This window comes from Etheostoma spectabile, chromosome 14, assembly GCF_008692095.1.
Source record: "Etheostoma spectabile isolate EspeVRDwgs_2016 chromosome 14, UIUC_Espe_1.0, whole genome shotgun sequence".
Lineage (NCBI taxonomy): Eukaryota > Metazoa > Chordata > Actinopteri > Perciformes > Percidae > Etheostoma > Etheostoma spectabile.
Window position 1 is genome coordinate 18,722,997 of NC_045746.1, and position 15,520 is coordinate 18,738,516.

The 15,520-nt window shown below is 39.8% G+C and overlaps 1 protein-coding gene across 1 annotated transcript; it reads left to right on the top strand.

The window, feature by feature from the left end:
- Positions 1 to 3,288, top strand: gdf6b (growth differentiation factor 6b). The gene is made up of 2 exons (XM_032536140.1): positions 1 to 501; positions 805 to 3,288. The coding sequence occupies exons 1-2, from the start codon at positions 156 to 158 to the stop codon at positions 1,695 to 1,697; spliced, it is 1,239 nt and encodes a 412-aa protein (XP_032392031.1). The 5' UTR covers positions 1 to 155; the 3' UTR covers positions 1,698 to 3,288.
- The last annotated feature ends 12,232 nt before the right edge of the window (positions 3,289 to 15,520 follow it).

Sequence of the window (15,520 nt, forward strand, 5' to 3'; positions counted from 1 at the left end):
TTTTTTTACTTTGCACCGCCTGTCCTCCGAAACTGTGCGCACTTTGCGGAGCAGCCACTTGCTGCAGAGTGGATGCAGAGTTCAGCTCCGGCTTTGCCCGTGGTCCCCGCGGCCACAGCTCAGGCTCCGGCTCTGATTCAGGACGAGACCAGAGGATGGATCTCTATCACTGCGCCTTTCTCTGCGGGGCTCTGATGTTTGTTTGGGAAATCCCCTGTTTTTACACTCTTGCTATTTTCCCTCCAGCTGCCCCGAAGGGCAGCAAGGTGTCGAGGATTTTTGATGGACAAGAAGCTTCTAAGTATTTCAAGGATTTGTACGCACCGCCATCCATCGACAGAAACAATAAAGCAACATCTAAAGACTCAATTGAGCCTCATGACTACATGCTGTCTATTTACAAGACCTTCTCCACGGCAGAAAGACTGGGGCTCAACGCCAGTTTCTTTCGTTCTTCTAAAGCTGCAAACACTATTGCAAGTTATGTGGACAGTGGACAAGGTAGGCTATATGGAGCTTTACTGTAGGGTGTGTGTGTGTGTGTGTGTGTGTGTGTGTGTGTGTGTGTGTGTGTGTGTGTGTGTGCGTGAACGTGCGCGTGCAAGCGTGCCTGCGCGCGAGAGGAAGAGAGAGTTAATGTCTGTGCATGCAGGTAGGATTGATTGCATGATTCATACTTTCTCTCCCATATTAATTCAGTGCAGACAATAATGGTATTTTTCCTGTTAGATTCCACATCTCTGTGGTATGCACATCATCCCCATGAGAATGCATTTGACCCTGCTGTTTTAATGCTTTCCACAGATGACCTCCCACTCTCCCCTCTGAGGAGACAGCAGTATCTGTTCGACGTCTCAACGCTCTCCAAAAAGGCGGAGGTGCTGGGAGCCGAGCTCAGGATATACACCAAAGTGTCTGGGAATTTCAGGATATCGGAAACAGAGCCCATCGACATCCAGCTCCTCTCCTGCCACGACCGGCAGCTGCTCGACTCCAAAACATTGGACTTGCAGGATTCCCAAAGGCCAAAGTGGGAGGTGTTGGACGTGTGGGAAATATTCAAAGAGCAGCAGCACCTGAGCCAGGGGAAGCACTTCTGCCTGGAGCTCAGGGCCATGCTGGACAACCCAGAGAGGGAGCTGGACCTGCAGCTTCTGGGCTTGCACAGGCACGGCAGGCCTAAGCAGAAGAAAGCCATCTTAGTGGTGTTCACCAAGTCTAAGAAGAGGCAGACCCTCTTCAGTGAGAGGAGAGAGGGGAGAGCGTTGCTGGGTCTGGAGAGGAAGGCCAAAGAGAGAGGCCATGGCGCCAAAACCAGCAGGAGAAGGAGGACGGCTGCGTCCAAAACCCGCCACGGGAAGAGACACGGCAAGAAGTCCAAATCCAGGTGCAGCAAGAAGCCGCTGCACGTCAATTTCAGAGACCTGGGCTGGGACGACTGGATCATCGCCCCGCTAGATTATGAAGCGTACCACTGCGAGGGGGTGTGTGACTTCCCCCTGCGCTCCCACCTGGAGCCTACCAACCACGCCATTATCCAGACTCTGATGAATTCAATGAACCCCAGCAACATGCCGCCCAGCTGCTGTGCGCCGTCCAAACTCAGCCCCATCAGCATCCTCTACATCGACTCAGGAAACAATGTGGTCTACAAACAGTACGAGGACATGGTGGTTGAGTCTTGTGGCTGTAGGTAGTAGATCTGCCATATGTTGGTCAGGCTCTCTGGTTAGTGGGACTCAAACAGCATCACAGTCTGTGTGTTGGCGAGGCTGCACCTGAAGTATAGAAAACTTTCTTGATTTGTTTGGCAAGAAACATTTAGTGATGCATTTGCGAACCATACACCCAACAAGGTCATGTTTAATACCTCAAACATTTGTTTTCTTGTTTTTTTCTGTATGTTCTGCCCACTTCCACACTACAGCGCCTGCATATTCATGGATATATGATAAGATACACTTATCGAATCAAGAAAAAACTTTTAAGAAATGGGTCAACATACGTTTCTTTGCTTTCTTGCGGAGAGTTAGATGAGAAGATTGATACCACTTTCACACAAGAGTGGTATCGATCTTCTCATCCAACTCTCAAAAGAAGGCAAATCCTTTCCAAACATCTTGAACCACTCCTTGAAGAGTGAGAGTCACATTCAATATCCCCCATTTCAGTAACATAATTGGATACTCTGATAGAATTATTGTCAGTGCAAAAATTTTACGATTTTATCCATTTTACTCACCACTGTTTGGCCCATGGGACACAAGCACTATGTTCAACTTGAATGGACTGTTAGTATTATCACAGGTTACGTGAATATGAACATTTAATATATGTGATGTTAGATCACACTAAACACACTGTATTATATCCTATCCTATCGTCAAAGCAGTCTGGCAGTCCAACAGTGTAATCCAACAAGTCCTCCAAACCATAGGTCTTATGTAATCATTCTTAATAACTTTATGTCCAAATTAATTACAAGGTTCTAATGATCAAAAATAGTCAAACCTTTTTTTTTAATTATTAATTTAAGACATTGATTATATATTTGTGGCCTGTTACTACTACTAAACTAAATAATAAACTTCAGGTAAACATTTTTTCCCCCATAATGGATGTCTTGAGTGACTTCTCTGCCATGACTAAAATAATGCAGATTTTCAGCACTTGACATGGCCTACGACTCAGGGAACGTCCTCGAGTGCTGGAGAGAATGTGAAGTCCTTTTATTTTTTTCACATTGACCCACCATTGGTACATTTCCACAAAAAGCCAGCACAGGGTTTATCACCAGTTTTCTTTTTCGTTGAGGAGATACATAATTTTGTCTGTGATGCACTGATGTTCAAAGGTACCATGTGTAAATATTTGGAAATAATAATTTATGTTCTATAAATAAGTTATTTCATTTTTTATTGTCCGCTTTGTTCTGTTACAACTTCCGGATGACATGAGTCACACTTCTGGTTGTTCAGAACAAAGAAACTTTTTTTCTTTTTTTAGGCTATACTGTTGTTTTAAAATATTAGAAGCACATTTTAGCCTCTTATATTTTGTTTTGCATTATTTACTGGAATCTGAAAATAATATATTATACTGACTGTCCGTAAGATGAATGGATAATTCATCTCTTTGCTCTCTCGCATTAAACCTTATACCAACAGACAATTAATTGATAGTGTATTTTTACACAGTAAAATGTTTAACCATATGAATTCTTATAAAACTGTATGAACTGTAAGATGTATAGAGTAACAGGCAAATTAAATGGTCTTGAACTTAAAATCTTGTTGTTAAAGTGTTAACTTTACTAAGACTTGTACTTTTTTGGGGTCATTTCACCTCAGTTTATTACTGCTAATACTAGTATTAGTTGTGGTGCTTGTTCTTGGTGAATTGCAGACTAGGTCTTTATTAATCAAGTCATTAACAACTTCTGTAAGGTTACATTAGTCAGAGTATTTGGTGGACCGCAACTTTAAATAATCTCAGTGCTCAATCACTTTAGTTTTTAATTGTCATGCTCAAAATTTGGCTTTCAGCATAGCAAAAAAAGACATTTCCAAATAGACTCATGCATCAGTCTCATCTCTATCTGTTCAATGTGAAGCTACATCCAGTAGCCAGTTAGCTTAGTACAAAGACTGTAATCAAACGAAACTAGCCTGGCTTGGTCCACATCGGACAAAATCCACCTACTACAAGAAGTGTAAAAAAAATAAAATCTTATCTTAATAGGTGCTGGTTGGTCAATTTTGCTAACATTGGACAGCACCAGGCTAGCTGTTTCCCCCTGTTTTCAGTCTTTATGCTAAGCTAATATAACTAGTGACATACGTACCGTACAGACACAGAGAGTAGTATTGATCTTCTTGTCTAACTCTCGGCTAGAAAGTGAACAAGCAAAAATGAAAATGAAAATGAAAAATCCCAAAATGATAGACTAATCCTATAAGAGGTGGAAAGTATTTGCCAGACATCTAACAAAGTCTGAAAGTGTAAGCTGTTGTTGACCTTGTTTTGTTAAAGGTACACCTTAACCTGCTATTGCTCCATTTATCCGAGCGGCCAGGAGCTTATAGCCTCATTAGGTTTCCTCTCTGGTGTTAAAGGGACGAGCAGGGTGAGTGACAGTTTGCAGGGTGAAGACACGGTCAACAGACAAGTGGAAAGTGCGTCATCTTCCCTGGGTGGGCTGTGTTTCTCTGTGTGACAAATAAATTGGTGTGCAGATGCAGGGACTGTGCCCCCCCCCCCCCCCCCCCCCCCCCCCCCCCCCCCCCCCCCCCCCCACACACACACACACCCCCCATTTAGTCTAGAGCCACATACAATGGCAGTGGAGGATCTCAACATCAGATTAAGCATGCCTTTTCCTCACTGGGGTCAAAGGTCAAGTGGGGCATTGTCTATGTGCACTATGGACATTAAACAACGTACACGTCCCCGTAGAAAAGGGCGGCAATCAAGAGGGGAGGGGGGAGGGTGAGGGGAAGGAATGTGTGTGATGCTCTCCGAGGGCCTCGCTGTCATTCCCCCAAACAACAAGGTGAGATATAAAAAAGGGGAGGGCAGTTTGAAGCAGCTGCTCTGAACTGCCAGCGGAGGACAAAAGACTGGAATGTACTGCCTCTATAATGGCGTGTGGAGGCGTTTCTGCGTTTCTCACTGTGGCAGATTTGCTGTGAGATGGAGAAAAAATATTTGCAGGGGTAACAAAGCCGAGTGTAAATCGAGTTCAGAAATCAACAGTTGTTATGAGGGGGAGGAGGGGGGGGTTCTGAGTTTTTTCTGTGATGTTAAATGTTTCACACATGTCCAGAGTGCAGTCAAGAGGAAAAGAGAGCTAAGACGGGATAAGGAATGAGCACAGTGACCGAGATCTGGAGCAAGATAGTTGACAACATGTGATGTTTGTCCAAGAAATCTCGAGACAGCCACAGCAAAAGGAAGAAAACTTTCCCGTGAACTATTTACTTGATATAATTCCAACACGCGTCTCCTTTGTTCGCTTTTAGTCGCAGGCAAAACTGATGTGTTGTCATCTTGACCTCTGTGTTTGCTCTGCTAAATGCAGCCTGTCCGAGGCTTCAGAGTGGAAATCCTCTCTGTGGAGTCCGATGGCAGCAGGCTCAAAGCCCTCTGACTGACACACGGGGGAAGTGACTTATTACTCCTTCTGATTGTTGAGTAAAATTTAGTGACTGTTTATGTGTTGTCTTTGCTTTGTTTTGCTCTTTTCAGGTTTCGCCGTCCTCTGATTCCCAGTAGGCTGTTTTTATGTCTAGGTTCAAACTTGGCTAAATGTGATTAAAAACATAAATATGCATTATACGTAATCAATCTATCAACAGCACTAAAATGACCATATCTTGATGTGAAGCAGGCCCTGAATACATGTTGAAATATAGTCATTCAAATGCTGTTCAAGCAACAGAAAAATGTATCCATCAAAACATCGTGATGTTGTGGCTGGTTTAGGTGAAATGTTTTGAGTACTTGACTGTCTTTGCAGGGATCCTTTGAAATTTGTACTTAGGACAATAAAAGTGAATAATACACTTACTAGCCAGTTTATTAGGTAGGCCCAAGGATGCAGGTTTCTTTTCATGGTTTTTGAGCATCAGGCACTTGCATTCTGGTGATTTCTTATGCACCAAGTTGTGCCTTTTCTTTATCAATGTGTGGTGGAAACAATGGTACTTCCTGCTTCAACCTTGGATAGTTGCATCATCGTCTCATCATCCCATTTAGAAAAAAAAAGTGTATTTGGCCAAAACTGCTTTTTCTGTTCAAGCTGCTAATGAGTGTAACCTCACCCCCATAACCATCAGAAGATGAAATACATATAGTACATTCAAGATGTAGTTAAAAATGTGGCTCATTGACAATCAGAAGTGTCTAAATTACCATTAACTTTTAGACCTGATCTTGCTGCCCCCTGCTGGCTTCTTGCCTTCTGTGTGTGTGTGTGTGTGTGTGTGTGTGTGTGTGTGTGTGTGTGTGTGTGTGTGTGTGTGTGTGTGTGTGTGTGTGTTTGTGTGCGTGTGTGCGTGTGTGTGTGTGTGTGTGTGTGTGCGCGTGCGCGTGCCTGTGTTCATGTCTTTGTCGGATTGTTGGTCAGATATGTGTCTATTGTACATTTTAGCTCAACAGTACTTTTTATCAAATATATTGAAATTGTCATATTGTTGTGTAAATCTGTAATTTTACTTCTTTCAGGGTGACTTTTACCATCTGTCGTGGGACTACAGATGAAAAAACTCTGGCATAGTGACAGAAACATTCATTAATATGCACTGTCCCTGTAATGAATAAATAATATAAAATAAATAATAAATCTTACTTTATAAATGTCCTCTGCTACTTTCATGGGCCGGCAAATGCACGTGGTCCAAATAATAAGGGGGACGTGTCCCCTGCTTCCCCCCCTAAAAATCTATACCTACACCAATTTTAGCTTGGTACACCAAGCTAAAATGAATAAAGTCTAATACAACAGTCATGCAATAAATCATACCTGCATGACGGTGGGGACTCAACTTTATGATTGTTTAGAAGAATGTAGTTTGTGGTGCTGTTGAGCAGAGAGGTGTTATGTTATTTTATAAAAAGGTTGGACAAAATGTTGGATTTTTTCTGATTAAATGTAAAAGTAGTCTGAGATTTAAAAGTCTGAATTCAATCTAGTCGAAATTTGGGTTGAGGGTTCAGAAATTAACAATAGAAAATAAAAAATAAAAACTATTTGTAAAGACCACAAAAGGCCATTTGTTTATTTCAGCAAGAAATAATTTGTTTGTTTGGCTTTGTTTTTGCCCACAATAAATGAAATGGGGCTAATTGCCACAGAGCTGGTCTTTAGCGCTTTCATTTTCTGGACATTTCTCTCAGACGTGATTGAAATATAAGAGACGTTTAGTGACATTTCTGCCGGGGTGCTGACTGATGCAGACTCCGAACAGAAGAGGGATTACACAGTTCAGTGAGAATGCAAAAGGTGACTCGTCCGTGGGTCACTGCTGCTGACAAACAGTGTATTCTTGAATGTCACTCGGAACAACAGAAGCCCTCTCAGGGTTTGGATGTGTGTCTTTGTTGTGGTGGTGTTATGTAAGCACATAAGTGACTCACTGTGTCCCTCACATTATGTACAAATTCCCCCCCAAAAAAACATGTTTCAGGAAATAAAAAGATAAAAGATGTACAATTGGACGTCAATTGAACTGTGACGCCATTTTGAAAAATTGTAAACTTACATATGCAAGTGTTTTCCTAGATGTCCCTGCAGCTGGTTGCACTGCTGCTTACAATCTGTGCTGGCTGGGAGGACTTTTCTCATGTCTGTCTTTGCATTGCAATCATTTTTGGGACAAATCCACACATTAAAAAAAACAATCAAGTGATTTCACCCTTGCACATTGGCATGTGTTAGTGTACAGTATTTATTCAACTCACAACAAACTGACAACAACGTTAGTTTGTAGTGTGCAGTTGGGATTTGACTGGTGCCACTTATTCGCTTCCATCAGTAGAAATTACAACGCCCCCATCTCCCCCTCCATCAACAGGATGACTGAAACCTGTAATGCTCCTAAATTTATACAAGCAGATGGAGTCAATTAGTCTCTTCCTTTGTGTTGGGTGTGGTTTTAGAGTTTATCGCCACACAACACGACATTTCTCACTCATCCCTGTGATGCACACCAATGAATGGTAATTTTCTGTTTTGTTAAATGTATCTTCAGTTAAAAGCCATGTGGGCTGTTCACCTGCTCGTCCTTTCCTTGAACTGAGATGTGAAGTAACTGAATTATGGAGGCCGGAAACTGACACAAACACCAACATTTCATGTTAGAAATTGGGAAATACCTAAGCAGAGATCTAACACTCAACTTGATTTGGGTTTCTTTTGTCAATGGGCTTCAGAATTGTGATGTTATGCTGAAGCCCTGCAATGTTTCTCATGCGTTTTAGTTTTTATTCCTACAGCCTTTTTGCAAATATTCATATTTTTGATAAGTGGAGGGTCATGTTGTAATGCTAAAAAAAACAAAATGATAATAAAATCACTACAGCAATTGATTTTTCAGGTTGCTCATTTCTCTTAGGAAGACCCATATTGTCAAAATGTTGCCTTTTAATTTGTTTGTGTTAAGTGGTTGGCCAGTAATACCTGCACCTCTTTGCTCTTTAAGTTCAAAGAAAGGAATTTGATTTCACATGCAGTTTTTTACGATTGCTAAATGACAGTGGTCACAACTGGAGCTACATGGGCAAAACTCTGACTGCAGTCTGCACTACCAACAGTCACCTGAGCTGAACAGTTCACATCACAAAACTCATTCCCTGCAACACAACTCCTAACACACGTCTCTAAACAGGCTCAGTGCAGCCAAACACTATGAACAATCCTCATCTAGATAACACACACACACACACACACACACACACACACACACACACACACACACACACACACTGTCAGTCAGAACACGGTGAGAGTAAAAACACTAGGGCATCAAACACCAGTGCAGAACTTACAAACTTTCTCATCTTTACATTTCAAACAATTACAAGTGACTTTACTCTACTCAATAGTTTCTTTAAAGAAAAGATGTAGATTTTACAATACACCAACTTTTACGTGGTATTTTTTTATCTCTAGCATTTTATGAAATTACTGGACAAAAAACTAAAGGTGCATTAGAGTAACAAAGAATAGTGTGACTGATCCTGCCACTCTCATCACATTGGACGTCTGCATCTTCTCTAAATACTAATGAAGGTGGTGTTTTCATTGTTTTCACCTCCATTACTTTTTTTGAAAAACAGTAAGAACGCAGTTTTATTATTGTAAAGATATGGTGTTTTTCACATTTATTTTCATTGCTGTGTATATAACCTCAGTTGACCTGGACACATTGATATCTTTGCTCTTTCACCTGTTTCTCTCAAATGGTACGATGTATATTATTTACTGTAAAGGAAAAATGAACTAGAGTTTGGTCCACACGAACTGCTGCTGTGCAGACTGTAGTTAGAGTTAGAGTTTTGCACATGTGACTCCAGTTGTGCCCACTGTGGTTTAGCCATCTTAAACAACTGTAAATCAACACTCTTCCCCATCTGAAGCCTCATATCTGTCCTTTTCTCACGCTGTAACGTCTCCCTCTACATATATCTCCATCTGAACACATGTACTCTGGATACACATGTTGTGTTTCTACACCTTGAACAAGATCTTCTGGTTTAGTTCTCATTCTTGATCTCTCTGGTCTCTTACAGATTGTGGCCTCGGGTGAAGGTTTTATGAGAGGGCTGCCGGGGCAGATCCACATTTTTTCATCATCTTAAAGACAGACATTATTCACAACACCTCAAAATGATAAAGTTTTATAGAGATTGGAAACATCCTGATACCACTCCTCCTTCTCTGGTGCACTTGAGGGAAAGAGGCAGTAGAGGTGTGTGTGTGTGTGTGTGTGTGTGTGTGTGTGTGTGTGTGTGTGTGTGTTGTGTGGTGTGTACGTGTTTGTCTTTGTGCGTGCGTGCGTCGCGTTGGCGTTAAGATACAGAATGCTGACATCAAGTGACAACAATGTTCAACATGGCAATACTAACATTTGCTATTTAGCACAAAAGTCAGCTGAGGCTGACGGGATAATCAGTTTTGCAGGTATTTGGTCATAAACCAAAGGGTTGGACAAAGTGAAATTCTGACCTGATGATGGCACTAAAGGAAATGTAATGGGATTATCAAAGTCATGAAAATTCATCCTCTGGGGACAATGATTGTGTGGGCAAAATTTAATGCCAATCCATATAATAGCTTTTGAGATATTTTAGTTTGGACCAAAGTGGTGGACCACACCTGCCTAACAAAACATTTCCCATAATGCATCTAAAAACATCCCTCACCCATAGACTGTAAACACAAAGTCTTAATGAGTTGACAGTGTTCCAGCAACAAGTCAGAAAACTGTTATTTCACAGTGGTTAGGGTTTCTCTAGCCAGGTTAGCCATTGTTATCTGTATTTTGCACACAAGGTTGATGAATAAAATAACCCTTTATTGATCCCATGGTGAACTTTGAAATTTAATTTGAGAGAAAGAAGTGAAGAAAAAAAACATAGGTGTGTGTGTGTGTGTGTGTGTGTGTGTTGGGTGTGTGTTTGGTTGTTTGTGGTGTGTGTGTGTGTGTGTGTGTGTGTGTGTGTGTGTGTGTGTGTGTGTGTGTGCTCCCAGAAACCCCATCAGTCAGGTCTTTTGGCAACAGAACAGTTACAGTTACTTTTTAGCGGGTGTTCCCCTCTGCTCCTCTCCACAGCCTTTTACTGTCACACAGGGATCGAAATGATGAGGACACGCAGAACATGCAGATGTTTGCAATATCTCTCCAATATGAACTCTCTCATACGGATGCACCTGGCTCTGATTTGTCTGAGATAGAGCATGTAGCGTGTGCACTTGACATCAGTTTTTTATGTGTGCAGAAAGATACTTAAAGGAAAGAGAGAAGAGGAGGATGAGGAGGAGGAGGAGGAGGAAAGAGGGGGTTGTAAGTAAAAACAGAACAACTGTCGCTCACACGCCCGACACAGAATGATAATCAGGGCCCGGGCTGCTTTTGTACATGAGCAGCTTTGGTTTTGGGTGACAGCGCTGGTAGTGTTGTTTTACAGTCAGTCTGCAGTTGGAAATAAAAACCAGACGAGGTGGGCTCCACGGCCAAAATCAGTCCCCCCGGTAATTAAAAGTGCCTGCTGAGAGCTCTTTACTACACGCAGCCAGATTACTGATCATCACTGGCCGATCACATCAAAAGGAAATGACACAGGACACAGGGCGAGCCATTAGTGAGTAGATTTCCACAAAAAGATCACAGGCAGTCATTGGGCGGTTGATTACCTACAGATTGTCTGTTCTATCTCCACCTTTCCATCTGCAGGGAGACACTGAAACTTATTTTTAAAATCCTCCTTCTGTGGTAAAACTCCACAAAGGTGAAGTATGTAATGCCACAATGATTGATTTGATGCATCATTAAACCTTACATGTTTCTTTCTTGCATCAGGCAATCACAGCTAGACTTCATAACTTTTGTCAAATAGTGGCCTCTGTGTCCACAAGTGGTAATTACAGGATGAAAGATTCTCTTAAAGCAAAGATGGAGGAAATTGTGAGTAATTCCCCCTCATTTGCTCTCATGTCTGTGCAGTAAATATATAAAGGTGCAGCCAGCAACCAGTTAGTTTAGCTTAGCATGAAGACTGGAAATAGGGGGAAACAGCTAAGCCTGTCTAAAGGTACCCAAAATTGCCTACCTTCACCTCTAAAGCGTACTAATGAGCATGTTACATCCTGTTTGTTTAAACGGAAGAGTTAAATGACCATTTGCTGTTTTATGAAATAATAGTTGAAATATATATGCATATATGTAATGTTTATATTATGTTGCGTATGGAAACATGACACCTGCAAAAACAAATGAGACCTTTTAATACATCAAAAAATGAATTGAAATTGTCTGCATTTGTGAATGAGGTCATTCCTTCCTATAAAAGCCCCTTAATTATAATCAAACAGAGAACCAATTTGTGCTTCAATCTCAATCATATTAAAAGAAAAGGGAAGATTCTTTTTTATCCTTTCAGATCAGCTGAAGAAGTAAAGAAGAGAAGGAATGGACGGAACAAGAGTTTTGTTCAGATTGACCAGATTTTCTAAAACCTTTACACAAAGTCTGAAAGTCACTGTGTCATCAAACCAAAACTTTTATAGAGTTCCTTTAAACGTTGACCTTTTTGAGACGAAGGATTTTTTATAAGAGAAAAGCAATATTTTATGAGCCCTTCTTTTCTTACGCTGAATGTAAAATCTTAATCTGCAAAGTGAGTGCTGCCATCAGATAAATGTGGTAAAAAAGTACAATATCTCATACGACTGAGCAAACTCTGTCCGACGATGAAGGCCACGAGAAAAAAAAACAGGTAAGTTGATGTGAGATTTGTTTTTGTTGCTATTTCCAAGGTCAAGAATGAACCTTTAAACTTTGTAGTATTTATCTACAAAATGCAGTGTGGATGAGGAAGCATCTAGAAAATGCTCTTAGTTACTTACTGACTCTGTTAAGGTGCATTAATGAAAAATAAACAATTCATATTTCAGCCAGTGTTAATCAATTTTAACTTCTCAACATACTCACAAACCTTTAAACCCATTGTGTTTCAGATGAAGGTGGACAATGACCTGCTCTATTCACACATGGGCTTAATCAGACATTAGGTAGACTTAGTTTGCATAGGGAGGGAAAGGTTTGGTCCAGCTGATTTGAACATTTGCATTCTCACACACAGCTCCTCTGGGTCATATCTAGATAAGTTCAGGGTTGCTGTGCAGTTGTGAACAGGGCTTTAGTAGCTTCATTAAAAAAGAAAAACCCTACACTTGAGTAAATTTCCTTCAATTGTAACCTCTCAATAAACTTACAAACCTTGAAACCTACAGTGTTTTAAATGAAGAATTCACCTGAGTCTTTCTCTTCTTCAGATATTCATTTTGAACACCTTGTTAAATGAGTTGCAGGTGCAATCAATAAGACAACACCCCCTTTTAAACCTCTGCACAATTACTCTCCTTACTGTAATTTATTCCTCTTAATTACACGTAGGGGCGAGTGGCGTTTGGGCAGACAGAAAGGGGGAGCAGAGACTTTGGGTCAATAAAAATCAAAAAAGCAGTTATTGACTTTGAAGCCCTTGGCCGTTTGAGGGAAACCTGAACCGGGCCGATTGTGGTGAGTTGCTCTGGTTGAGGCCGAAGAGGAAATGCAGTGTGACACTAACAGGCTGAAGGAGGAAGTGTTGATGGACTGAATTAAATAAGGGGGGTGGGGAGGGGGCTGAGGGGGTGATGGGTGGGTTTGTGGGGGCATGACACTAATGTTTTCCATTGACAAGACGGAAAAGCCCCGCTGCTATGCCACACACACACACACACAGAGTCATAAATTCATGCATTTATTCACAGGGAACGTTCACTTGGAGCCGGCAGCGGGGGCACTTTCCCATGCATACTTTAAGGAAAACATACACAAACATTTGGTTTAAACTGAAGCTTGAAGTCTGATTGACGGGGGAAAGATCCATCCAATCAACATTTACCAAACTGTTGGGGTACACAGTTTCCCAGAGCAGTTTGATTAAAGACTAAAAATGACCATCAGTTGCCTGGATTGATAGAAAATAATAAAGATTTATACATATTTCAGGCTACTGAGACTCAAAGGTACAAAAGCTGTCTGTTTCCAATTATGGCTTTAAAGCAGTTTGAGGAAATGTGTGGTAACTTCAAGAGGAAATATTTTACATGTCATGGATGTAATAGAGGAGCATTGTACTTTGTATAAACTGCTGGATCTGGGTTTTATCTGCACACAGAAAAAAATGCAGCAGTGAAAACAAAGACGGAGTAAATGTGGAGGGGGTGGTGATGGAAAAAACAACCAGATGCTGAACAGAACAGGAGCCCAAACATGTTTAAATGAGAATTTTCACCTTAAAAGTTTATGTGTGGGGCACCAGGGTAACTCACCTGGTGGAGGCTCAGTCCTCGACGCAACGGCCATGGGTTTGGTTCCAACCAGCGGCCCTTTGCTGCATGTCATTCACCCCCTCTCTCCCCTTTCATGTCTAAGCTGTCCTGTTAAAAATAAAGGCCTAAAATGCCCCAAAACTTATGAAAAAACAAAAATAGTTATTATGTTTAGCAAAAATGGCCCCAAAGTGATGCTGCAACAATCATCAAACGCAACATTGAGGAGTGCAGAGGTCAAAAGTTAAAAAAGAAAAGATGTAAAAAGTAATACACTTATGCATTATCTAAGATGATAAGGAAATACACTGATTTATTAAATATATTTGATTATTGACTAGAAAATGCATTTCCTGCAGAAATGCTTGTGAATGCTGAAAAGCTAAATTGCTAAAGCTAAACTAGATTGCTGGCATAATTGCATAAGAAGAATGTAAAGTAGTGAGAATAGTTGGAAAAGTGGGCATAGTTTTAATTAGTATGAATATATTGAAATGTAGAAAAATACCAACGTATTAAACAAAAGTTGAATGTTTAAAGTTTAAAAAAAAAAGAAAAGTTAGGATAGTATGTAAAAAAGTCATAGCATAGGTATGTCAATAAAAGTTGTATTATAATATTTTGAAAAAAAGTCATTGTATAGTATGTTAAAAAAGAGTCATGAAAAAGTCATCGTATAATGTGTTAAAAATGTCATGAAAAAGTCATAATTTACTATGTTAAAAAAGACATGTAAAAGTCATTGTATAGTATGCTGAAAGTGATTAAACAGTCACAGTATAGTACGTGGGAAAAAGTCATAAAAAGTTGACGTATAGTAAAACGAAAAAGGTCATAGTATATTATGTAGAAAAAAGTGAAAGAGTCATAGTATAGTATGAAGAAAAAACCATAGCATAGTATGTTGAAAAAGTGATAAAAAAGTAATTGTATAGTATGTCAGAAAAAAAAGTCATAGTATGGTATATCAAAAAAAGTGATAAAAAGTCACAGTATAGAATGGTAAAAAAAGGTTATAGTATATTGAAAGTGATAAAAAAGTAGCTCATATGGTAAAGTCCTTTGCTTGTCATTCCCCCTCTCTCTCCCCTTTTATGTCTAAGTTGTCCTATCAAAAAACAAAAGGGATAAAAAGTGATTCAAAAGTTGACGTATAGTATGATGAAAGAAATCATAGTATAGTATGCCATAAAGTGATTAAAAAGTCAAACCATAGTATGTCAAAATAAGTCATAAAAAGTCATAGTGTAGGATAATGAATAAATCATAGTATAGTGCATGTCGAAAAAATCATGAAAAAATCATAGTATAGTATGTCGAAAAAAAGTCTTAAAAAAGTTATAGCAAAGCGTGTCAAAGAATAGAACCCTCATCCTTAAAACCTCATTTTATCTTTATCTAACTATTTGTGAAGCTCGTAATGCAATTGTTTGGATTTAGTGTTTATCGTTCACATTACTGAGACCAAAACAATTGTGAAAAGTCATTGTTTAGAGTGAAAAAATCATTAGCGTAGTATGTCAAACAAAGTCATAAAAAGGTCATGGAAAAAGTCATAAAAAATTCATGGTATTGAATGTCAAGAAAGTCTTTAAAAAATCATAGTATAGTCATAGTATGATGAAAAACTTCATAGTATAGTCTGTCAAAAAAGTCATTAGAAAATCATAGTACAGTATGTTGAAAAAAAGTCATAAAAAAGTCATAGAATAGTATGTCGTAAAATATTGATAGTATAGTATGTTGAAAAAAAGTCATAAAAAAGTCATAGTATAGTATGTCGTGAAATATTGATAGTATAGTATGTTGAAAAAAAGTCTTTAAAAAAGTCATAAATGTCAAATAACTGAATCATTGACCTCAAATCTTCATTTCACTGGTTTGGAGTTGTATTTATTGTTCACGTTACTGAAGACAAAA

Excerpts from the sequence above, each read along its gene's own strand:
- gdf6b (XM_032536140.1), top strand. The coding sequence starts at position 156 with ATGGATCTCTATCACTGCGCCTTTCTCTGCGGGGCTCTGATGTTTGTT. Across the intron at positions 502-804 it reads TTATGTGGACAGTGGACAAG|ATGACCTCCCACTCTCCCCT; the intron begins GTAGGCTATATG and ends TGCTTTCCACAG.